The sequence below is a fragment of the Falco punctatus genome, assembly GCF_963210335.1.
Source record: "Falco punctatus genome assembly, chromosome: 11".
NCBI lineage: Eukaryota > Metazoa > Chordata > Aves > Falconiformes > Falconidae > Falco > Falco punctatus.
The window spans coordinates 21,727,562-21,753,145 of record NC_137591.1 but is presented as its reverse complement, the minus strand read 5'-3'; the positions used below and the strand labels follow the sequence as shown (position 1 = coordinate 21,753,145).

The 25,584-nt window shown below is 43.0% G+C and overlaps 2 protein-coding genes across 5 annotated transcripts in view; one reads left to right on the top strand and one right to left on the bottom strand.

The window, feature by feature from the left end:
• The window catches only part of SASS6 (SAS-6 centriolar assembly protein), a 13,512-nt gene extending 7,027 nt beyond the window's left edge, over nt 1–6,485 (top strand). For 2 of the 3 annotated variants that reach the window (XM_080407084.1, XM_080407082.1), the window contains exons 8-17: nt 19–210; nt 409–603; nt 1,042–1,131; nt 1,221–1,400; nt 2,013–2,094; nt 2,539–2,648; nt 3,434–3,556; nt 3,841–3,929; nt 4,364–4,452; nt 4,546–6,485. In XM_080407084.1, the coding sequence (XP_080263210.1) occupies nt 19–210; nt 409–603; nt 1,042–1,131; nt 1,221–1,400; nt 2,013–2,094; nt 2,539–2,648; nt 3,434–3,556; nt 3,841–3,929; nt 4,364–4,452; nt 4,546–4,631 (1,236 nt within the window). In that variant the 3' untranslated portion in view covers nt 4,632–6,485. The remainder of the gene's footprint in view (nt 1–18; nt 211–408; nt 604–1,041; nt 1,132–1,220; nt 1,401–2,012; nt 2,095–2,538; nt 2,649–3,433; nt 3,557–3,840; nt 3,930–4,363; nt 4,453–4,545) is intronic. The other variant, XM_080407083.1, reaches the window with a different exon arrangement.
• Nucleotides 6,464–25,584, bottom strand: MFSD14A (major facilitator superfamily domain containing 14A). Of its 2 annotated transcripts, XM_080407120.1 has the most exons (13): nt 25,447–25,584; nt 23,441–23,510; nt 16,222–16,317; nt 14,975–15,037; nt 13,450–13,577; nt 12,245–12,359; nt 10,891–11,109; nt 10,477–10,590; nt 9,893–9,964; nt 9,363–9,475; nt 9,107–9,204; nt 8,417–8,580; nt 6,464–7,785 (listed from the first exon to the last, which is right to left on the bottom strand). In XM_080407120.1, the coding sequence occupies exons 4-13, from the start codon at nt 14,999–15,001 to the stop codon at nt 7,579–7,581; spliced, it is 1,257 nt and encodes a 418-aa protein (XP_080263246.1). In that variant the 5' UTR covers nt 15,002–15,037; nt 16,222–16,317; nt 23,441–23,510; nt 25,447–25,584; the 3' UTR covers nt 6,464–7,578. The 2 variants fall into 2 exon arrangements, with proteins under 2 accessions (XP_080263246.1, XP_080263245.1); XM_080407119.1 differs by lacking the exons at nt 23,441–23,510; nt 25,447–25,584 and adding an exon at nt 21,496–21,736.

Below are 25,584 nucleotides of genomic sequence, written 5' to 3'. Positions count from 1 at the left end.
TTTCTTTGCTTCTGATAGGCACAAGCTCAGTACCAACAACAGCATGAACAACAGAAAAAGGAATTAGAAAATTTGCATCAGAAAAGTATTCAACACTTGCAGAACAGACTGTCAGAACTCGAGGTCATCAATAAAGATCTGACAGAAAGGAGATACAAAGGAGACTCCACACTCAGAGAACTGAAAGCAAAGCTTTCTGGAATAGAAGATGTAAGGCTTATTAATTTCTATAATGAGACTTACTATTTTTAGAGCATTAACACTGCCTGCCTGTGCATTTAATATAGCATGTTAAGTTTTTTCAGCTCTTTCTCATTCCACTTTATGCTTACTATTAGATATATCTGTTTAAATTACTATTACATGTTTTCTTAAAAAATGAAACAAAATTCCTTCCCGATATTCTAGGAATGTCAAAGAGCAAAGCAGGAGGTGCTGTCACTGCGTCGGGAGAACACTACTCTGGATGCTGAATGTCATGAAAAAGAGAAACTCATTAACCAGCTACAGACACGGGTTGCTGTTCTGGAACAAGAAATCAAAGATAAAGATCAGCTAGTTATTAGAACAAAAGAAGTATTAGATGCAACACAAGAACAAAAGGTTCCTTCAAGTTTCAAAATAATTTTCTCAAGCTCTGTAGAACCTTCTTAATTACAGTCCCTATAGATTAGCAGCTGACCATTTTTATGAATACAGCAAGAAAGCTTTCAAATGTAGTTAAAGATGCTAAATCATGGCATCAAAACTATAGTATGTTTTAAACTAAACATAAGTATAATAATAATAAACATAAAGAATACAAAATAAAGTATTCTGTTTTAGAAAGGTTGCTGCTGTTCTAATATTGTGGTACTACATTAAATTTAGTGGTACTTTTTATAAACAAAAAATGGGATTACTTGAGGTTCTTTGTAATTTGAAAAGCAATTACTGAATTTCTTGTAAGGATTAGTTCTCAAAGAATTGTTGAGGTTGCACTGGAAATCATAAGTGATGTCTGTCAGTCACATCTTGATTATAGTTCTTATTCTTTTAAAGGCAATACTGGAAGAGGGTACAGAGAAAAAACAAACTCATATTGAAAAACTAGAGACAACAATTAAGTCGCTGTCAGCTGAACTTCTTAAGGTTTGTTTGAACATGCCATTATCCTTATGAAATTTCTTCCTTATGTTTCGGCGTGTGTGTTAAGAATATTTGACTTATTATTTTAATAGGCTAATGAAATTATCAAGAAGTTACAAGGAGACTTGAAAACTCTAATGAGTAAATTAAAATTGAAAAATACAGTAACAATTCAACAGGAAAAACTGTTGGCAGAAAAAGAAGAGAGACTTCAAAAAGAGCAGAGAGAATTGGAGGAGGTGGGACAATCTCTTCGAATGAAGGAACAAGAGGTACTGTGACGGGTTCGCTCTCTGTCCTGTAAATGCTGTTGTAGGTTGTGTGTTGAGTTTTGTGATTTTTAACTTATTTACAGCAAGCAGCTCTTAAATCTTGCCATGGAATAGAATGTAGTCTTTCATTTTAAAACGTTTATTTAGATGTGTAATCAGCTTCTCCTTTTCATGTTAAAATGATTTGTAAGAGCCAGCCATCCATAGGGAAGAAACCTAAAGTTGCATTAAGAGTACAAAATGATATAATGGACGAATCTGACATCCTTTAGAGGGCATATTCATATGAAAGTTGGTGAAGGAGGCAGGAACAGGGTGAATGTTTTCTTCCATTAAGTATATTCCCCTGCTTAGAGTCTGCATTATTTAATCATAGGAAAATTAAGGTTGGGAAGGTTTCTGGCTGTTGTCACATCTCAAAACCCTAGCTGTAAGTAGGGCTTATCTTAAATGAATTACCCTGTTGTTTTTGTAAAAAACTGAGTTCAAACTTCTCTAAATAATTTTAGAAAAACTTCATAGATCCTTTTTATTTATTTTTATATTTTTTTCTTCAGTTTGTAATTAGCAGTAGCTCCTGATGGTGTTACAATTATTATGGGACTATTGCAGGTTTGCAAGCTACAAGAACAGCTAGAAACTACAATACAAAAACTAGAAGAAAGCAAGCAGTTACTGAAAACCAATGAAAACGGTAGGTTTATACAATTGTGTTTCTCCCCCTGTAAAAATGACATAGCGACCTAGCAGATACTGAAAATTAACGGCAGAAACTATGTTGCAATACCAGTGTTCATTTGTGCAGAGCTGAGACGTTGTTGCTTATGGAAAATAAGCTGCTGTCTGCGGTGGGTATGCAACAACCTAGAGCTGCAAGTAGTAAAGGCTTCCTTTGCAGTTGGTTGGGGTAGTGTGCCTGTGGGGGGCTAACTCCAGAGGGAGGAACAGTAGCATGCAAGGGTGCAGGAAGCTTGAACAAAAAGGCTTTTCATGAGACGAGCGTTTCTGGTGATGTGTGAGATTAAGGAGAAAAAATAGCCTACTGAGCTGTCACCTTTTTCTGAGGAAGGGCTACTTACTGTTTTAAACGGCTTGCAAGAGGTAGGAAGGAAGCTTGACCTTTTTCTTCTCTCTTCAGTAATCACATGGTTAAACAAACAGCTGAATGAAGTTCAGATGGCAAAGAAGCTAGAGACTTCTGCCAGTACACACCGCGGGGGCAGGACTGCTCTGTCACCTCAGGGCGTGGTAAGATACAACTATAAGTAACAGGGGTATGATGTAGTCATTATTTCCTGAAGTGTATGGCTGTAAAAGAGAAGAGGAAAAAAAAAAGTGCTTTCATCATCTTTGGGTGGGTGTGGGCGCTTTTCTGTTTGGTTGCTTGGTTTTTTTAATATAATAACCTGTTGGGTGCTACTCGATGCCCTGGCCTTCTAAGTGAAAAATTTCTAATCATTCATTTATTAAAACACACAGAACAATGCAGAATTAGCTTGGAAATGAAGTGCAGGGTGAAGGGGTGGGGGAGGTAGAAAGGTGGCATTTTGAGGTAAACTTACTATCTTTATATATGTTGAGAAAGCAATTGTACTATTTGAATAGTCTTAGTGATATTTAGAAACATGAAAGTAAGGGGTAAGAAACATTACATACTATCTTTGTTAAGAACCAATAGGCTATGGGATTTATTCTTGTTGTCCCTGAGTGTACAGGTATCTGTGGTAGCAATTAATGAGCTGCTTAGTAGTGGAAGGGCATACTCATGCACAGGTCTCTGATGTATAGCTAGATACATATAATGTATTAATCATTTACAGGGTGTGTAGCTTAATTATTAGCTAAGAGTGCTCAACTTGTCGAACTTTTTACAGGTTTTCCTTAAGAATATGAATCTCGGAAAAAGTGGTTTTCTTCCCATCAGGAAGACTCAAATGAGGCTTAGCTATTAACTTCAGAATTTTGAATCTCTACAACCAATTACTTTAAGAATTATTTTTCTCCTTTATGGATGTATTCTGTTTCTCCTACAGCCTGACCAACCATCCTTCCCCAGCTCAGGAATCAATCATCCCATTTCTCCTCTCTATGCCTTCCAGAATTTTCCAGAAATGGCACACAACAAAAATGTCCATTCACAATGTCCAGCACCAAAGGCAGGCACTTTGACTTTTCTGTTTGGTTAAGAATGTGATAGCATAAAATACCAAAGCTTAACATTTTGACTATTTCTCAAAATGCATATTTAGTGTATATCCTAGTACTCTTAAACTCCCAGTCTTGAACGTTATCGCTATTAGTAGCTAATGCTTGGGTTTCTGTTGCTCATTCTTTCATGCTTGCTGCACAGAAGTGCTGTGCAGGGTATGGAAGCAGTAATCCCCGAGGGTACCACTGTACCTGCAGTTGCTCTCTAACTGCAACTCTTGTGTTTCTGCAGGTTCATTTCAACATGCAGCTTTCTAAGATGAATCGATGTTCAGATGTTCCAACAGTGACTGCAACTAGCCATCCAGCAAATAAGGAGAAGTAAGTGTCATCTATTGCATTTGAAATTGTTTTTTTTTTTATTATTATTACTTTTATGAAGCCATTTGTCTTCCATGTGTGTCTGGAACTGAGCGAAATATTTCCAGTACCAAGCTAGTTCTGCAGCCTGCCTTTCTCCGTCAGCATGTTCATGAATTTTAAGTTGTGGCAGACGTGATTGTTCCTAGGTGACAAACGAAGCACTGTGCCTTCAGGAGTGGGTCCCATGGAACAAAAGTTCATTGCCCCTCCTGGTGACAGATCTAAGGCTATCAGGTGATGGGTCAGCCAAAAAACTATTTCTAGACTGTTCTTAGAGTTCATAGGAATGTAGTAGTTGCCCTTCAAGCTAGGATTTCTCTGAATGGGTCTGTATCTGCACTTGTCATTATCCACATTTGTTTTTAAATTTTAATTAGCCTTTTTATTTCTAGTGGTGACAATTTGGGGCTGGAATCAAAGTATTTCAAGAAAAATGACAGCATTCCTTTACGAGGGCTTAGTCAAAATACACTTAACTCAGGTATGTATGGAAATAGTAAAACAAGATGTTATTTGGAATGCATTTAGAACCGTAACTATTACTACCCTTTATCTTGTTTCTGCTGTTCCACAGAGTATTTGAAACCGTACTTACCAACAAAGGCCCAGCTGTCACCAAAAGCTGCTGTAACACCAGCCTCAGCTTATTTTCCCGGCTAGTAGACAGGGTTCTTAAAGAAAGAGTCCTCTTTTAACTGTTTGGGGGATTTATGGATGCCCTGTAATAATGTATTGGTAAAGTATCTATGTCAACTGATATTTTGTAATTCTGAATCTGTTTTCTTTGAGAAAGATAACTTTGACTCACTCGGATGACTTTTCAGGCTATGTGGGCCTAAATAAAATAATAAAAGCTTTTAAGCAGCCTCAGCCCTTAGTGGGAACAGTGCAGAATTTTCTCTCAGTTTATTGGAGACCCTGGAGTCTTCCTAAAAAACCCGCTGAAGTGCACTGACTTTTATTACAGCAGTGGACGAGAGCGGCTGTAGAACAGGTGAGACGTACACTCCCGCAGGCTCTGCGAGAGAACGTTTCCCTATGGATACTGTTCTTGACTGCTGTCAGAGAAAGGATGATGCAACGAGAAAGTGCTGGAGAACTGGGACACGCTGTCAATTTTAGTAATGGTCATGGTCGTAAGTTGGCATGACTGGCTTTTAATTTTAAAACCTTGCTTAATTTTGGAACCAGTTTACCTGAATTGCATATACTTACAAATACTCTAATTGATATTGAAGATGCTAAATTATTTCCCTGAAGGTACAACATTAGAAGTTAAAATTCTCGCTTTTGGTTACCCTAACTTCTCTATTAATCTGTCAGTGTTACATTCCAGAGACCAACATGCATAAAACATCAGGATCTGAACAGTTAACTATTGAAAGTACCACAACACCTAAAAGCTACTCCATTTTTACTAACCATACTTTACCACAAAGTAAGTATGTAAGAAAATAAAGAAATCTGAGCTACACTAACACTCTTGAGCTTATTCTACTACCTGGGTTCACATGCTAGAATGTTGTTAACAGCTTTATTTGGTGTTCCAGTACAGAACTGGAGTGCAAGTTTTTGTAGCATATGGAGTATACTTTTTAAATGACCATTTACCTACTTCTGCTGTTAAATAACTAAGGTTAAAAGGTATGAAATATCTTTAAGTGCATCCAGAGGATTGTATACTTAACTGGTTTGTTTTGCTGTGCAAAATGTGTATATTTGATTTATAAATCAGCACTATGATAATGTATATTCACTTGTTTTGGCATTTGTAAGTTTCAATGAAAATATTAAATTTTTTAATCAAAAACTCTGATTAGTAAGTTTTAAGAGTAATTAAACCACCATTTCCACTGTACTGAAATTCTAAGATGAGGTAAGTGCCAGAACAGTACTATTTCATTCACCTTACCTTTTTTCTGGAGTTTTCTTCCCAGCTTCCTCACTTCCCTATGCAATGCAGTGCTACTGGACCAGCACCATGATGCACAATCCCCAGATGGCAGCCACCCCCCGCTAAGGTCTGTGCTTATGCTACTACTTCTAGCAAAGGTTTTAGTCAGTGTAAATTAATTGAATTTGGTCTCTTTCTCTTGAAGTACATATAGTTGCTATCAAAAGGGAAGCTGATAATTAAAATGTGGCAGCTTTCCAGATCTCCCAGCCCTACTCAAATCTAAACGAAACAAAATGGTGGTGGCCTGGGAAGACTGACAGCAGCACAGCGTAAGGGAGGCAGAAGCTGCAGTCCACTGCAGGCGGACAGCCTTTGTTACAGCCTTGTTTCTCACAGCCTGTATCTGCCACAATCCTGTTGGTTAGATTATTCCCAGGGAACGAAGCAGCCAGCTGCAGCCACACAAAATGAAGACCCTCAGCCTTATCTAACAGATAAAGCGCAGTGCTGGACCTGTACTCCAGACTTTCTTTCCCCACCTGCTGAAGTACAAGCACACGTAAGGTTTTAAGAGACATTAGCAATTATTTAAAAATTCATTAAAATATTCAACTTTATTAACAGTATATTTACATTTTTTTTTCCTGCTCTTGGTCAACCATGGTGAATGTTCAAAGGTAAAAAAGCATTAAGCAATAACCACAAGATGAAAACATTTTAAACCTATACAATACTTTATACACAAATTTATACAAAGGAACACTTAAATAATACAACCGGACACAAAAATATACACTTTTAGAGAAATTCACATCAGTACTTGTATAAAGCTCTCTTCTGTACTAAGGGTCCTGAAAATTTAGGACTAAAACATTAGCTCTGTAATGCAAAAGGGTTATTTGTGACAGTCCTCAAAGGCCACTATATAGCACACTGACATATTCAAGGCTATCAGCTTATATTTCAGTCTGTGTATTCAAGTTCTGAGGTCCTTTATGATTACGCAAACATCAGAAATATAGTGGTACAATAAACGGTACTCAGGAAAGCAGTTTTAGAGCCAGTATTAAAATCTGTAGGCTCAAAACACCCACTTAGTATTTAAACAAGTGTTTGATACTACCGTTTATTCAAAAATAGAAAGAGTAAATGCACTTACATAAAAATAACTTTTACTGTTCAGCAAGCGTGCTCATGTGATTTTTATATTAGTACAAACTTAAAAAAAACCCCCTGCCATATGACCTTTAAAATAAATGATACCAATTCACCTTCTCCCTACTTGAGTACATTTACATTAAGGCTTTGAATCATCTGACCCAAGATTTTACAGCATTAAAATGAATGGGTCCGCATGGATGCTAGTGTGTCTCACTGAGACTTAGCACGACTAGAATTAAAGCTCACCACCTTAAGGAACAGAAGGACACATGCTCATGCCTTGACTCTATTCTTTGTCTCCGAACTAGAATGTAAAGTTTAGTAGTAACAGTATTTCCTGGCAAGAGATGAGTATGTAACCGTTTTGAAAAGCAAATTACTAATTCAATGGTGACATCTTTGGAGAAACTTCCGGTTTTAAATTCCTATGGACTTCATGCAGAAAGCTACTTCTTAAGATTACCTTAAGAAATTACATTTTGATGGAATTGGAATGTGTATCCCAAACTGCTGATGCAAAATAAGTCTCAAAGTTCTCCTGGATTTTTGTCATACATTTGTATCTTGCAGTAATGGTTCTTTAGCTTCACCGGGAGCCTGCGGACTGTGGGGATGGCCATGGCTGCCACAGTGTTTCTTCCAGTTGCTGGATCGTACATTTAGGTTGGTGTGTTCAGGAATAAACAAGGCAACAAGTAGTGCCAACAGCACAGAGCATGCTCCAAATAAGAATGGGGGTCCAGGAATTATAGAATTCTGAAAGCAACAACAGTAACACCAGAAAGTATTAACAAGCCTTCAGACACATGGTTACAGACCACAGCTAACTGCACAAGTCTCAGGAGCAACTCTGTCTTGCTATGCTACCCAGCGCAGTGTTTGTCCCCTGGGGAAAGAGTATTGCATCCTAAGGCTCAGGAGAGGGAGCATATGATTCCCATTAATGCTGGCCCACTTCCCTTTCCTAGCGTAAATCCTTCCTGCTTAGTTTCCTCAATAAATTAATTATTAGGAACTAGAAAAAAGAACACAGAGAGCTTGATTAAAGGGCAACAAAACAAAAATGGATGACATGTGAAAGGAAAATACAGTGTCAAGGAGACAAGAAACAGCACGGGATGCTGCTGGTACCGGTCCCTCCTTCCCTCCATCTATTCTCTTTACAAGGGTCAGCAGTTTTATCTATTTGAAAGTTAACCTCACCCGTACCGCCTAGTTAAAACCAAGCAAACCGATCAACAGCCCTCCCCCGGAGTGATGCAAGAACCTCTGTTATGCTGGCTAACTGTAAACGATGCATAACAAGATGTAACACAGCATCATCTCAAGAACTGGTGGGCGCACAATCCCCTCCCAGTTTCTTTGGAGTCGGTAAGTGAAAGAATACCTGCTGCAAATGGTATTGTGTGACAATGCTACCTCCTGATGGCGATTCAGGCATGGGGAGTTCACTCAGTTCAACATGGAATATATAGAATATAAAACCATAAAGTGCTGGTCCCAAACCATTGCAGAGTCCTCGAATTCCTGTTATCATCCCTTGAACAACACCTGGGAGAAGCGAAATACACCGTTACCGGGCTATTTTTAATGGATCAGCAAGGCTCTGCTCACTTCACCTTTGAACCGGCACAAGCAGGGAAGTGGCTCTAAATGGTGTTGCGCTATGGGTAGCGATAAACGGGGGGCACAGAAAAGCTGGTATTGCAGCGCACGCCAGGTGGTTTTCCATCTCCCCGTTAGGCACAGAGTAGTCCTGCCCATGCCGTGCTCATGCAGAGACCGGTACAACACTTTCTCACACAGGAGGGAAAGCGCTGTACGCAACCCAGACAACTAAGCAAGTCTGCTAAATATTTTGCTGCAGATGGGACCTGTTCAATGTTTTCCCTCTGTGCCAAACACCGCAATACACACAGATCACAACTTCCAAGAAACTTGGACTGTAACATTTTGTGACCTGTGCTGGTGTACGGGCTGGTCGGTGCCAAGATGGACCAGCACGATGATGACACCCTGACACGTCTGTCTTCATGGGACTCCAGACTAGAATGCAAAGTACTGGGACAACACCTACCCTGTTGGTCAGCGTCAGCAGTTCGTGAAACCAGTGCGCTTACAGCCGGGAAAGTAATACTGGACATGGCCGCCACCGCACCCGCTGCCCACATCATCCTGCAAAACACACCCAAAGTAATGGCTCTGCATGGACAGCGCTCATATGTGTATGTACACGTATGTGTGCTCACACATGCTTAAGTGTCTCCCTTTGATAAAGGATAAAATGCAGGAAAACACTGTATCGTTCAGATATCGAAATGAAATTTACATACCATGGTTCTGATCCAAAGCCATACCACGCAAGTTGTAGTATTTGAAATCCTAGACCCAGTAGGATGGTATTTTTGTTTCCAATGGATCGCATAAGTAAACTCAAAACTATTGTCTGACAGGGAGCAGGGGGGAGTAAAGAAAAAAAAAACATTTTATTTTAAATATTAAAAACATGCAAATAATAAATTAATTTTAAAAAGCCCAGTAAAATTCTCCAAAAGCAGTAGTTGCCAAGTATCCAGGAGCCAAAAAACCAGCAGTCATTTAGCAAGTAATATGACCAACTGCCGCCCCTTCTTCAGTGCACAAGGATTGAATTTTCCCAACACAATATGCCTTGGATATTAATGAACCAAACCCTGGCTGGCAAGCTGCTCTTTTTTCATCTACGTTAAGGCGGGGTGTTAATCAATTGTTAGAGACTTAGAAAAACAGCTGCAGAAAAGGTGAGTCAGGTTTCTGCAAGCTCTCCACAGTGCTTAGTGCTTTCAGAGTTACCAAACCGATGCTGTATGTAGCAGTAACTCACCTGTGCAATAATGGAAAGAATCCCAAGGACTGCTATAAATGCTGCAACACTTTCAGATGAAAATCCCATTATCTGTATGAAAAAAGGCAGTTTGATTATTAACGGTAAACCATGTACGATGACATCACAAACATCACACACAATGCAGTAGACTGGTATTATTCAACTCCTCCCTAACTTAGAAAAAAGGTTCTTCAGGGTTTGGTTTTGTTGTGTTTTTGGTTTTGGGTTCCCCCCCCTTTCTTTTTTGCCATTAAATCAAGTAAGTACACAAAAATAAAGAGGCATAGATAGAAAACAAGTAAATGGTTCCCTCAAAGAATAAAAAAACCTCGTTTAACATAGTGAACCTCATGGTCCGAGAATGATGCAAAGAACTACGTAATACGAGAAACTGTTACTTCATAGTCTCTCGGTTTGTCTCTCTAAAAGAAGACAATAACAGAACAGCAAGTGACTTAGATCAGCTGCTGGAAGCTTTTAAGTTAAACTAGTTATCTGCACTTTCTGTATTAATAAAAATATTTCAGCAACACTGAAGACTTTCCTATAAATTTCCGTTCATTTCAAAACTTTAAAGTTACCTGTCTGAGGTATAGGAAGAAGCTGGAATATTGACCTGCCTCTGGGAGGTAGGAAAGAAAGACTGTTATGCAGATTAGCAGCACAATTGAGTCCTGGCCGACTTTCTTCAGTGACTGTGGGGAAAAAAAAAAAATAGAAGTATTGTAAAACGTTCAACCTTCATATTCAAAAAGCATCTCTAGTGTGAATCTGAAAAGTGTGTCAATTAATGCAGCTACTACGTGGGACCACCAACACATTCCCTGCATGTTTAGCAAGCTTGTTGGCCAAAGTATTAGCAGCAACACAAACTTAAACCTGAAAGAAGATGGGCTTTGTTCTTCAAGCCTGAAACATGGTAAATTCAGTCTCTTCCCTGTCTCAAAAGCTCAACATTTACAAGTAACAAAATACTCCATATTTCAGTAGCTTACTGCAAAAGGGTCAGCCTGTTCCCACGAAATGGGTGCACCCCAGGACGCTGGCCTCATCTTCTCTGGCAGCGATTCTGGTACAGCAACAAGAATAAAACAAATGTCTAACAAGGCTATTGCTGTAGCCAGGACCACAACCAGGCTGTCTCCGTAGACTCGACCAAGGTAGGCACCAATAGCGGGGCTGGTAACTAAACTTGCCGCAAAAGTTGCCGACACCTGGAATAAATAACAGCCAGTAAGATTTTCAGTTATATAGTCAACAACATTATTGCCCACTTCGCATTTTCAGGAGTCTATCCATTTTAATCAGGCAACCATTAAAAGTAACCTTTTTCCTGTGACACTCTGGCAGCATCTGTGTTATTTCAGACTAAGTTTTTCCAAAAATACGGGGGTTTTTTGATAACTGGACAGCAATGTGAGGCTCCCAGCACTCTAGTATGTACTGACATAATTAGGTTTAATTAACTATACAGCATGCTGGTATCTCTGGGAAGTGATGAGCTGCATTTAATGTTCATATTAGTGAAATATGCAATGCCTGTTCAGAAAAACACGACATGTATCAAGGGCATATTTAATATGCTGGTTAATCCAACTGGGTACCATGGGTCTTCACAAAGAAGTTTCCAGTTAACCAGCTGCCCTTGTTGTGGAAGATGTTAACTTAAAACTGAAGGAACTTCCTCGGCATATCTCAATCCCTGACGTATACAAGCAGAAAGAAACTATTTAGTTCTATACCCATTGCTTCTGGCTCTTGCTGCTGAATATGACAGTGGATTCTGTCACTTGAACACAACAAATAATTCCGCTAACCCACAACACGCAGGGCTGGGAAGGCTCCTGAGACCTGGCAGGTTATCAAGAGGTAACGCAGCAGTGGAGGCCAGAGGTAAGAACTTAAAGCAGACAAGTTTTGGCTACATTTGTTCTGAAATGAAGTGCAGTGACTGGAGACAAGCAGAAGTAGTCAGGATACCATACAAGAGCACTTCCAGAATTAACCAGGAGCAAGGTTAGATTTTTGAGAAGATGACAGAGTAGCACTAGTGTGAGAAACAATGGAGCAACAACCAAAGCCTCTCAAATTACATCATTAACACTGATAATAACTGCTAAGACACACATCTGAAAGACAAACAAAAACACAACTGTGTTAAAAGCTAAGTTAGATAGTTAAGTATCAAGAGATACAGGACTGGATGACAAGAACAATTCAACAGAAAAACCTTACTCCAAACTAAAACTGACTTGCCCCAGAAGAAATAAAACCGCAGTTTTGAAAAGCTCTGCCTACTGATGCTTTTAGTCCTGAATGCCACAGGAACAGAGCCAGAAAAATACATACCAAACCATAGGCCATGCTTCTTTCATGTTCTTGGGTTATGTCTGCTACATATGCAAAAACCACAGAAAACGTCACTGCAAAAACTCCAGACACGGAGATAACAGCGAAGTACCACCTAGGAACATTATATATATAAAAAAAATAAATCAGAACAGCTAAATAGAAACAGAAAGTCTGCATTTACAATCCAAATACGATTCAACAGTAAATCATCTTGTCTAGCTTTCCCTGACAAATACTAACTTGGATAAAGCCCATGTGAATGTGTCCTGGTACAGTTGTGTAACTTCTTCTTAGCGCACTGAGTACAAACAGCGTAATTTTGTAACATCTGTAGAAAGCTGCTGCAAAGAAGTCACTTCTGGGCAAAGAGGTGTTAGGCTAACTCCGGCTGGATGCCTACCACCCACAGCAAATTAAGAACTTCACTATTTTGAGAAGCTGGTCATTGAGAGTCGCAACATTAGCCGTATCTTTAAGCTCTAGACACTAGCACTTGCCATTTGAAACATTTAACCTACACTTAGAAAGAAACTACTCCCCAGCAAAGGGATGAAGAACCCATGAGCAAAGCGTGTGAGCAGAGAGAAAACTGAAAAGGCTGACAGGGCTACCCGCACCGCTGGCTCTGCCCTGCGTCACTGCCGCCGGGGCTATCCCAGCCACACCCTTGGGCACAGCACCCGGCCACCAACTGAGCCCCGGCTCAGGCTCCACCTGGGAACGCAGGTGCCAGTGAAGAGCTCACTGACGCGCGCACAGCCTGAAAGCTGATGGGGTTTACAACCTGAGAAAGTAGAAAACTGCAGCAACATTTTAGGGTACGAATGGTTACTTCACGCACTAGCTAGCATTAGGTAAGGCTTTCGTTGCTGCATAGTTGGTTAGCTTTTGAGTAACAGGGCCACAGCACAGACCCACACCGTTTACTGCCCAGCGCTCTCGCCTCTTTCGCAAGCGTGCTGAAGTAGGAAGCGGGGCCTGCAGCACAGCGCAAACCCGGCAGCTCCTGCAATCCTGACCGAAGCGTGTGGCCTCACAGCAGCCACTTCAGCGTGACTGTCCTCCCAGCTCTGGCCAAAGTAATACAAGAGCCTCAGCCTTCCACAGAGCACAAACAGTACCTTACCAACGATACTACAAACCGGCACTATATAGCAACCTTGACCAGAAATGGCAAACCTAGTGTGAAGAAATTTACCAACCATGGGCTGATCTTCATCAGTGGTATTGGCGCACAGGTGAAAAACACTGTTAGCAGCAAGAAGGACTTCCGTCCCCACACATCAGACAGGGCACCTATGAGTGGGGCACTGAGAAACGATAGTAAGCCCTAAACGAAACAAAACGTTTTAAGTTAGAACCAAGCGGTTAGAATTACAGTAGCCAACCATACTGCAATATGGTAGCAGCCTGGGCTCTACTTTTATTAAAGTTTGATGACCATAGGGCAGTGCAAAGGCAATACGGTCAAGCATTACTGATCTTCTATCCCATGTCTGATTACCTTACATTTGAGATTTGTTACCTCAGAACTACACAAAATTCAAAATATAGATGATCCAGTCATATTAGCAGCTTTATAAACTGTGCTTTATAGTTTTATATATATAGAATTCACATAAATTTAAGTAATTAAAAATACCCTGTTCAACTCTGGAGATCATCCAGTCCAACCCCCTGCTAAAACAGGGTCACCTGGAGCAGGCTGCACAGAGTCATGTCCAGGTGGGTTTTGAATGTCTCCAGAGGAGACTCCCCAGCCTCTCTGGGCAGCCTGTCCCAGGGCTCTGTCACCTTCACAGTAAAGAAGTTTCTCCTCACATTCAGAAGGAACTCCCTGTGCTTCAGTTTGTGCCAGTTGCCCCTTGTCCTGGCACTGGGCACCACTGAAAAGAGCCTGTCCCTGTCCCTTTCGCACTCACACTGAAGGTAACATCCCCTCTCAGCCTTCTCTTCCCCAGGCTAAACAGCCCCAGCTCTCTCAGCCTTTCCTCATAAGCGAGATGCTCCAGCCCCCTCATCCCCTTTGTAGCCCTCCGCTGGGCACCCCCAGTAGTTCCCTGTCTCTCCTGAACTGGGGAGCCCAGCACTGGACACAGTGCTCCAGATGTGGCCTCAGCAGGGCAGAGCAGAGGGGCAGGATCACCTCCCTCGACCTGCTGGCCATGGTCCTCCTAATGCCTTCCAAGGTCCCACTGGCTCCTTGGCCCAAGGTCACACTGCTGGCTTGTGGGCAACCTGCTGTCCTCCAGGACTCCCAGGTCCTTGTCTGCAGAGCTGCCTTCCAGCAGGTCAGCCCGGGCCCATGCTAGCGGGTGGGGTTGTTCCTCCCTGGGTGCAGGACCCTACGCTTTGTTGAACTTCACAAGGTTCCTCTCTGCCCAGCTGTCTAGTTTGTCCAGGTCTCGCTGAATGGCAGCGCAGCCTCTGGTGTACCAGCCACTCCTCCTGGTTTTGTATCATCAGCAGGATTGCTGAGGGCATGCCCTGTCCCTCATTCAGGCCGCTGATGAATAAGCTGAACAAGACTGGAGCCAGCACTGACCCCTGGGGAGCACCGTGAGCTACAGGCCCCCAGCTGGACTCTGCGCTGCGGATCGCAACCCTCTGAGCCCTGCCGTTCGGCCAGCTGTCAGCCCACCTCACTGTCCAGTCACCTAACCCACACGTCCTGAGTTTATGTATGAGGATGTTATGGGAGACAATGTCAAGCCAGTGTCACCTTACCTTTACTCCTTGAATTAGACCATTCATTAGAAATGTGTGTTTTGGGAAGGTTTCATGCAAAACCTGGAGAAGAAATATGAACACTGTCACTTACACAATATTAACTATGAATATTGCTCATGATGCAGCCAACTTCTACAGATGCACACCCACAGTAGTTTTATAGTTTCACATAATATGGAGAAAGGAAAAAGAAAAAAAAAAAAGAGACTAACCACAAATAAGCCATTTAGTCTTTAATTCCCATGGAAAGTGCTTTTGAGATTTTAGCTTTACACCTGACAGAGGGAGGCCTCAGTTCTCTCAACACTTTGGGAAGGATTCTTGTCATCCAACTTCAGTGTCTGAAGTCTAAATAGACCACACAGAACCTAGAAAATGGGTCTCAGACCAGACTCTGCCTGTTACTCTATCATCTGTAGGGGGCTGGGGAGAGGCAAGAGAGGCACCATCATTCTGCAGCGCCTCTCAGTTTGGTGAGCGGAGCCTGGATGGGCAGGTTAAAGCAGGCCCCTTTCTTGGTCTGACTCGTGCTACGTAAGATGGATTCCATTCAGTGACCGACGTGCTGTTTATACCCAAGAGACTGTTCATGGTTAACCTCAGCTTACAGGGCCACACCAAGACTGTGTTTTAGGTGGACTTTGCCTGGAGATCTTTAAGCCTTTGCTCCTTTTAATTTGTAAGGATGTGTCACTTTTGAAGATTAAACCCAAATGGAAAGCAACCAAATAAATTAGAAAATAATTTGGTACAAACACGTTGGTATGACTGTCTTGCTAATCACAGGGAAGCTTTGACCAGTGTAACAGGGTCTGTGTTCTGAAGCTTCTGTTTAAAGCACAGCCAGGTCAGCAAAGAACTTCTACGTGCACACACACACTTGCATAATTTTACCAAATATCAAGCATATTTTTGTCCTTACATTTGTCATGTTTCAGCTTTCTGTAGCGTCTTGAAAGGAAGATAATTTCATTATCGTCTTACTGGTTTCAAGTCAGAAAATATTTACATGTAAGCCTGAGTGTTAGCAGACTCGCACATAAACAGCTATGCTGCATCATTATGTTGCTTTAAGGAAATAATTTGAAAGTCCTGATTCCATGCAAAAATACAAAACTTTTCATTTGCACAACAGAGCAGCTCAGTGATACATAATTTTCATTTAATTCCGAAGACGTTCAGTGCCTTTGCAGTAATCGCCCCATCTCCCACACAGCAAGAAAAAGATTAAGGGTATCACTTACCACCAGAGTGGGCGCCGTCAGGAGTCCCCAAGCAAAAAACTCCAGGAAGATCACTATAACAGCGTGGTAGACACTAGGTGAACCTATTCCTTGAGGCTAAAACAAGAGAAAAAAACAAGCGATTTAAACATCTAATAATCTACCACTCGTGAGAAATGCATCTAACGCTAAAAATAGAGGGATTCAGAAATGAAACAGGATTCAAAACATCAGAACTCAGTTATTCAAGCTAACTGGTACTGAATGAAATTCCTTTTTAACCCTTTGTTGCCAACATCCTGAAAAGTCTTAATCCTCCACAGAATACAAAGTGTGCTCCCATCTCAAATTAAAAAATAAACCTTTTGTACTGCCAGTCTGGGAAACAAGGATGCCACTGCAAGTGGAAACAGACTGTTCTTTGGAGAATTAAGTTCCTTTTCCTCAAGAAAAATGCTTACGCGCACACAACGCTCCATGAAAATGAAGTTTTCGTTATTTCAAAACACAGCAGTGTTCACACTCAGCTACCCCAAAGTCTAATTACCTGGTCTATCAAACAGCTTTATCGTACTTCTGTTACTAAAAGGCACCATGGCTACGTAAACTTTGACAGCTCTAAATTAGGGAAGAAAACCATAAGTAATGAACGCCAGAAGTGAATCTCAGGAACAGCAGTGATTGCTTCCTAAATACTGAGAACAGGCCCACTAGCTGCAGTGTGCTTCAAATGCAGGAAGAGATCTGGATAAAAGATTTGAAGTAAGGAACATTAAACTCTTTGGTCATTTAGTATAATCATAAGTAGCTTTTGAGGAGAACAAAAAGCACAGGTGGGACAACCTGCTCATCTCACATACTCTGTAAATGCTACCCTGTCAAACAACATGCCACAGGTCTTCATTTGCAAACTGAGGAAACTGCACTCATTACTTTCATATGAAGATAGCAGGAATAACTCATCAGAAATCTCACATGCATTCTTCAAGCTTGGCGGTGCTGCCTTAACATCTGCTTCCCTGGCTTTGTGTGAAGGTGAGTTACTAACAGAGCGGCACCGATTTGATCAGACCTAGGAGCACTTAGGTTAAGGTCCTCAGCTGCCTCTCACGAAGGCTCGGGGGCCTTACCAACGTGCATAAGTATCTGATGGGAGGGAGTAAAGACAACACAGCCCGACTCTTCTCAGAGGCATCAGTGACAGGACTGGAAGCACACACAAATACAAGAAATTCCACTTAAACTTTGCACAAAAGAACCCCCTCTTGGAAACAGGTTGCCCAGTGAAGTTGTGGAGTCTCCATCCCCCAAACTTGACTGGACACGGCCCTGAGCAAACTGTTCCAGCTGACCCTGTCGGAGGGAAAAGAGTGGGCAGCTGGAATCAGGTGCCTTCCAACCCCAAACACCACAATTTTTAAGTTTCGGTTAGGTAATACTTGAGTCTTTCTTTTATTACAAGATTTGTGCAAGTCATACACAGCTTTTCTTTCCAGATTCTAGTATTTCCAACAAAGCCTTTTGAGCAACTGTAGGAAATAAACACAGAAAACCACACCGGCCATTCACCCCTACTGCCAGAAAAGGTCATAATTTTCAAAAGGAACCGTATCAATATGTAAAAGGTGAGCTACAGAAGTACCTTAGCACTGTGCTATTTTTCTTTCCCCAGCTCTCTTCAGTAAATACAGATGTACCAAACAGACATTGTTGCGATTTTTTCAGCCTGTTCTCTTAAGAAGGTAAATTAACAGTCTTTATCGGTACAGAAAGCAGCTATAATTATCTTCACTTCCCACAATTCCCTTCCCTTTCCACCCACAACCCTTATTTTAGTTTTGGGTTAAAAATTTGTCCAGCTCTGCGCTAACTGAGCTGTTTGGCTCAGTCTCACACAGAACATCAGGTTTATTCTTATAGTCCCCAGATTCCTGTCAAGTTACTGTCTCATGACCCCCCAAAGGTATTTATTACAGATGGTGAGGCAGGGCTCAAAAAGCATCCCTGTCCCTCCAAGCACCAGGGTCCGAAGCACCTCCATTCTGTTCACATACAGCAAACCCAAGCTCAGCAGCCATGCTACCTGGTCCAGTTCTGGGCAGCTACTCAGAGATCACACGCACAAACCAAAACAGCGGAATGAAACCAGTGGCTGTTCTGCACAGCTAAGTTGTTGGCAATTTGAGAGGCAAAGTGGGTGACCGCTGCCCTCTGCCATGTCATCCAGCTGTACGCAACCTGATCAGCTGCTTCCATTACATTGGCAGAAACAAACAGAAGTGACATTTAGTTCACTAGGGTTAAACTTCCTTGCTTTCGTGTTGCTAATGCTCATGTATCATTGGTAGTTATTTGTTCTTATCTATTAAAAAAAAAAAAAGTAATTTAGTCATATTTAGATCATAACCTCTGTAGCTATTTTTAAAGATGGTTGCAACTATAATGCAGCAAAAATATTCCAGAGGTGGAAGAAAGGGAAGGAAATTAGTAAGTGGTTACATTACAATGCATTAAGATGTATTATGTGCATTCAGCCCACAAGAAACAAGTGCTAGTCTGATGTACATTCCTAACCCAACACGTACAGTGCAGGTGTTTGGTATCCAGCCCTGTCTTACTCTACAAACCTGCCCTGCTGCACTTTACAAACTGGCTAATGTAGTGTAATGTAATGTAATAACCTAAGCGTAACCAAATCAGGAGGCCTTACACCTGGAGATTAAAGATAGGGAGCCTTTGTGTGAACAACCTGCAACTAAGATGTTACAGTGAGAGTAACAGCAACCTGCCTCTGCAACCACATAGCCAGAACACAGCGTCCTTACGTTTGGCAAAATCTGTGGCACAAAATTGTGCTCCAAGAACGCCCCTTTCCCTAGACAGAGAGAAAATGTATTTAACATTGTGTACTGTCAGTCATACCAGTGATAGAAAGTATCTATGCGAGGCAACCCGAAGACGACACATCTGACAGCAACAGAGTAACTATCAAAGCAACAAAGGTATCAGATACGAGATCACAGCTGCGGCTCCTCCGCGGGAAAGGAAAAAGGCACCGAATGAAGTACTAGGCTCTGATTCTCTCTAGCATTGCCCAGGCGTACCTCCTAACTCACTTCATGGCTGCTTCAAAAATGCGTAATTCTTGCATAAGATGAATTCCAAGCGGTCATAAAGGAAGGCAAAATTAAGAACAGCATGGAAACCACTTCACTGGTGTTACTGCCTTGCCTTTGGTGAATCTGGCAACGCACACTTGAGTACACACACCATTACATATTTTTTTTCCCTGCAATACAGCTACTAAGCTGCAAAGAGAACAGCACAAAAATGCCCCCACCCACCGACTCACCAAGGGGACCCAGCATAACCTGCGGCAGGGGGACAGGCTTAGCAAAGGAAATTGGGTGCGTTTTCCCTTTTGCTCGCTTTTTTTCTTGCCACGTAAGAATCAGTAGTTAAAAGTGACAATAAATTAAATTAATGGAAGCTCCCCATCAGTAAACTTTTTGTCTGTGACACTGCCTCATTAAACAGCTGTATATATTCTTGCCAGCAAGTCACACAATTTTCTTTGATGTCAGTTTCAAAATAAACCAATTGGGCTGGAAACTGCACACTTAGATGATCGATTAGTTACTGATTTGCTAGCTGGAGGCATTCAAGATATGGGCCGTTTTCATTTACCTGTTCCCCATAATATCACATAACACGTTGGGTAAGCAAAGAAACTAAGGAGACTGAGCACAGAAGGCTAATCAAATGTTTCAGCAAACACTAAAAAAAAACCCCAACAACCAAGCATAAAGCTTTTGCTGTCATGATAAACAACACTCTGCTACATCAGACTGTATAACTTTAAAATTTTATTTAACAAATTCTCAAAACATTTATTTGAAAGCAGCAAATATCACAACCTGGTGCTTCTTGTTATCTAACAACAATCTACATCCCTTCAGGTAATGTTTGTAAGCCTGTTTCCCCACAGTTTTAGAAACAACTGAAAATCATACAAAACTGATGCAGTTTTGGACACTGCTTTTGAAACTGGTGGGGAAACACTGAATGCAGCACCATAAGTACCACTGAATGCAGTTATCATATCATCCTGTTTCCTTCCTTGGCAAAAGAAAGTTAAAGCTGAGAGAGAAAGGAAACTTGCAAGTACACTGTATTTAAATCAGCGATTACTACAGAGAGAAATTCTGAAGCCTTGTGTCCCACAAGTGACAGCATTTACTCTGCTTCAGTTACTCATTCTAAAATATTTGCATTTAACATTTGTACAAGGTAATCTCATGTGTTTTCACCTTAACAAAGCGTAGGAAAAAATGTCCTGGAAAACATCAGCATCCATCACTGGAATTAGTTTTGCTTCTTACCACTGAGTAATGCAGTTGATGACTGGTTTGATGAACAACTATAGTGACTCTGCACCTCCCTCTTCTCCATTACTGTTCCAAAAACACAAACCGAAGGGCCACCGCCACCGAGCCTGTCAAGATGTCTCTTTATTTGAAATAATGACACTGTATTTAGAAGAGCGCACATCAAAGCTACACCATGTTACCCAGCAGAAACAAATCCTGGGGTGATGACACACATTGGAAGAGACGCTACACATCAGTCAAAAAGCACCAAGCTCCGGCAGCCAAAGCACTCAACAGCTTCCTTTCTTTTTAAAAATTATGTATTTAAGAGGAAGCATGACGGCGGCAGGGAACTGCAAACCACCTCTTCCAGGCACCCTTTGCAGGGCTTCCACGATGCAAGGCCCTGCCCCACTCGCCGGCCCGCTCTCAGGGGTTACGGGGCGGGGGGGGAGCAGGCCGGGCCCTGCCCCCCGCAGCGCCGCTCCCTCGCCCCGCTCGGCCCTTCCCGCGCTCCCGCACAACGGCCCGTCCCGGGACACCGCGCCGCCAGCCGCGGCCACCGGCTCCTCCCTCCGCCCGGATTCACTTGGGCCATTCCGCTGCCGCGCCAGGTGCAGACGCGCCGGCGGCCGCAGCTGCCCGCGCCCGGCTCCTGAGGCGGCGCTCGCCCTGAGCGCCCCGAGCGCCGGCACGACGGGGCCGACCCGCACGGCCGCGCCAGCCGCACGGGCGCCCCTCGGGCCGCGGAGCCCGCGCCAGCCCGCCGCGTAAAGGAAACCGAAACCCCGGCACAGAGCTCAGCCCGGCGCCGGGGCCGGCCGCGGCCCGCTCGCACGCCGCCGCCCGAGACCCGCGGGCCCCCCGGCCCCCCGCCGCACCTGCCGCGGGCCCCGCCGCGCCCCCCGGCCCCGCCCGGCCTCACCGTCCCGCCGTCCTTAATGATGATCTTCTTGGCCAGCATGATGCTGCGGTTCACGGCGCGTTTCTTCTTCTTCCCCCCCTGGGTCATTTTACCATCCTACCGCCCCGGGGGGGCGCGGCGGCAGCAGCGGACCCTCCCCAGCAGCCGGGCCTTCGCCTCGCCTCGCCGCCCCGCGCGCCCGCCGCCCCCGCTCACGCACCCGGCGCCATCTTGGCCGGCCGCCCCCGCGCGCAGCCGCCGCCGCGCATCACGCGATCGCCCCATTGGCCGGCCGGCGGTCACGTGCGCGGAGCGAGCCCGGCCCCGCCCGGCCCCGCCGCGCCGCGCGCCCCACCCGCAACGAACGCGGCCGGCCGCGGGTGCAGCCCGTGCCGCGGCCCTAGCAGCGCGCCCGGCCGCAGCGCCCAGGGCGGCCCGGCCCGTCCTCCCGCGCGACCCTCCCCGGGTACCCGCCGGCCACGCCTGCGCCGCTGCAGGCGCCCGGCTCCCCCCCGGCCCGGCGGCACCGGCTCCCCGTGCCCCTCGCAGGCCCGGTCCCCCTCAGATCCCGCAAGCAGCGCCTGCGCCCGCCGCCCCGGCCGAGCCCCAGCGCTGTCTCCCGCCGCTCCCTCTGCCCCGTCCTCAGCCGATGTACCCGAGAGGCGTTTCCAGAGCGCAGCACGCAACCCCAGACACAGCCCGTCCAAACCCAACCCGGAGGCGCCGCTTTCTCACTCCCAAGTGTTAAAACTCACGGAAGTTTTAACACGTTTAAACGGGCAGGCCACTTCGGGCCCTGGTTTACCACGCAGCCCGCACACAGTAAGGTAATGGGGATCGGTGCTCCCAAGGCATCAGACCCACTGGTGGCGAAAATCTCTTAAAAAATTGCACTAGTGCTATTAATTTTTATGTGGCTTACAGCCTAAATTTACTCACTGCTGATACCTGGCAGCACTAAATGGAGCAACACCTGTCCACATCCAGTGCCACTACATGCACCACCTCAGACACAGCTCTCCATGGCCATATCCACATACCAGCCTTTGCACTTTTTTTCACTCCATCCTCTATCTTCCAGCCCCCTTACTGCGCATTCCTGCCTCCCCCAAAATCTCAGCCATGCATTAACACCTTCCGCGTCCACACCAACAGCGGCTGCCACGCTGCACCTCAGCCCTGACGTGCGGGCCTGTTCTGGGGCTCCCTCACCGCGCACACCGCTGTGCCAACACAGGGGTGTCAGCCGCTCACCGCGTAAGATCACGAGGGTTAAAGTTAAACTCTTAGCCTTAAGACCAAGCACCCTTTTATGTCATCATATTGCAGCTTTTAAGGAATTCAGCATTTCACGAGGCTCAGCCCTGCTCAGGCCTACAGGTATACGCTGGCCTTGCTGTGGGACAAAGGCTCTAGTTCATGACACAAAGTGTGGATCCACCCGGCTACCCACAGGGGAAAAAGGGTGTCACAGCCATTGCTATTATCAGTCATTTGTTACAAGTCTTACTAAATTATGCCAAGTACGTGACAATTCTATTCCAGGGTTTCTCACCCCTTCTACTTGAAAAGGAGAGGGGTCTAAAATTTTGGCATGGCTTCCAGTCTGCTTGGGGAGAGTGATGTTACACTTCGGCAGGAAACTCAGCACACAGACATGTAGGTGACATGTAAGAAACTCACGTAAAAAAGTTAACACAACTACATCTCAGCAAAAACATTTTGTAACTAGACTGACTAAACAGCTGGTTTTCTATCCACACCTTTATATTAGACCAACCCCTGTTACTGATGTCATTATCCTCCCAAACAGTACCTCTTAAACATCCCGTTTGCTCACGCAGGCTGAGCAGATAGTTCAAGTTAAGAATTCCTAAATTTAGACTAAACTCTAGATAAGTATGACTTGCTTTGCTGTCATGAATTTCAGCCAGCTACACGTTTTGAAATATCAAACTCCACTTACCTATGTAAATCCTGACATAATCCACTCTGCCATTATTTAACTGAGAGAGAAATTCCTGACATTTAATCTCCTGAAGAAGAGAAACAAAAATTGGCTGTTACACCTAAATACCCATAGTGTTCAAACTTCTATACAAAGTAAATGCATAATGCTACCCGCTAGCTGCAGAGGACCATTACCATCTTTTTGGAAGCAGAATCAAAACAGAGTACTTCTGATGTCCCCAAAGGAAACCCTTGACTCCAAAGCACAGACAAATGATGGTTGCAGTTAAGAGTTCTACAGACTGCTTTCAGGGCAAACTCCAGGACCACTGTCTCCTGCATCCCAGAAACTCTGTACCAGCTATGCTCCTTTGGTTAGTTGATTAATAATTAATTCCTGTCACCTAATGGCCTAAAAGTTTCAGTTTAAATCATGCTGCATGTGATCACTAAGATCAGAGTGGAACTGACAAAAGGAAATGACAGAAATGAAGTGTCCTGAAAATTATTGCTGCATAGCTGGTGAAATAACCTGATTTTATTATATACATCTCTGGAAAGGACAGGGAAACGATGTCCACCATCTACAGCAATCTGTTTGTGAACTCCGTTCAGGTCTCTGACATACTGTAAATTATGGATATACAAAACCATCAGCTTCTAAATTGTAACATGAATCAACAGACTGCATTGTATTTCAGAGGGTACATTGTACTGTTCACTACTGTCAAAATTAAACACTTAAAACGGGGCAGACTTGTGGCAAAACTTTTCTACAAAGGATCACTGTGCTTTACAATTGCACACCATATATATATATATAACTTGGTACTTGACAGCCAGACTTCCCCTGCCACTCCCAGTTCAGAAACCGCAGTCCTGAACCAGTAGATCAGGGTTTTCAGACCAGAAGAGTGCAGAGACAGACAGTCACAAGAACACTGCTCAAATGCAATTCACAAGAAGTCACAATACGGTGGTCAAAAAGAAGCATGTCTCAGTCAAAACCAAACTTGTGGCAAAATTCAGTAGGGTGTAAGTTAAAAGGTACTATTAACAAACTTCTTACAATAGCCTTCTGGACTTTATAGAAAACTATGCCAAAAATTACATTCTGAAATAATAAATATTAATTAAACTACTTTTATTTCTGCTAAAATATGCATAAGGCAAGCCTCTCCATTTACAAAGCTCTCCAACAGTTTTGTATCATACTCTTAATAAAGACAGTGCTTAATTTTAACTACTTTATTACTATAGCAACATTATCTACACAAACGGGAGAACCACCCCCACCCCCCATATTTTACCTCAATATGGATTAAAAAAAAGAGACTATATTAGTTCATGTAAGATGCGCTCCATGTTTCAGCACTGTTACACCAAAAAAACCCCTGTTTCCACACTGCCTGGCAACAATATATTAGAACTGTATTCAGTGTAATCACACACAAATAACAACATCAACATATAAAATATCCTCAGACTACTTTAAAAATTTTCCTACAGTTTTTGAATATATGATTTATATTTGGTTTATATATTTAAAATTAGATTTAAAACATACTGACAATACAGACTAGCTTTTAACGATCTAAAGAGGTGTTATTCATGGCTGCAAATATAAACATATGCATATAAGCAATTCTTACTGAGCTACACGTTGCTAATCAAATTAATATGGCTAACTACAGTCAGAATGACGACGGAAGGTTGAACACAAGAATTAAAAATGTCGTGTTTACTTTTGGATGCAAATGCGCAGCAGACATTCAAAAATGAGCATGGAATGGCACCTCAGGACAGATTTATTTTTTTTCCTCTAGAAAGAGTTATAAATTCAGCTAGCAGGAAATAATTAGAAAAAATTATAAACTCAACTGAACAGAAGTTTGGATTCACAGTAACCACAGCAGAAGATATCATCTAATTAATCCCACGTATTTTGTTGCATTTTCCCCTGCATTTTTTCCAGTAAAAATATATTAATTCTAGATATATAAAAACATAGAATGAGCTTACCTGGAAAGAGCAGAACTCTTTAGTAACTTCCTGTGGAAAATAATCAGCATTAAAAATTAAAAGAACCGTGAAAACAAAGGCAAAGAAAAAGCACTTCTTGGACTTTCTTTCTTACAATACCTGAACACCACAGGTGAT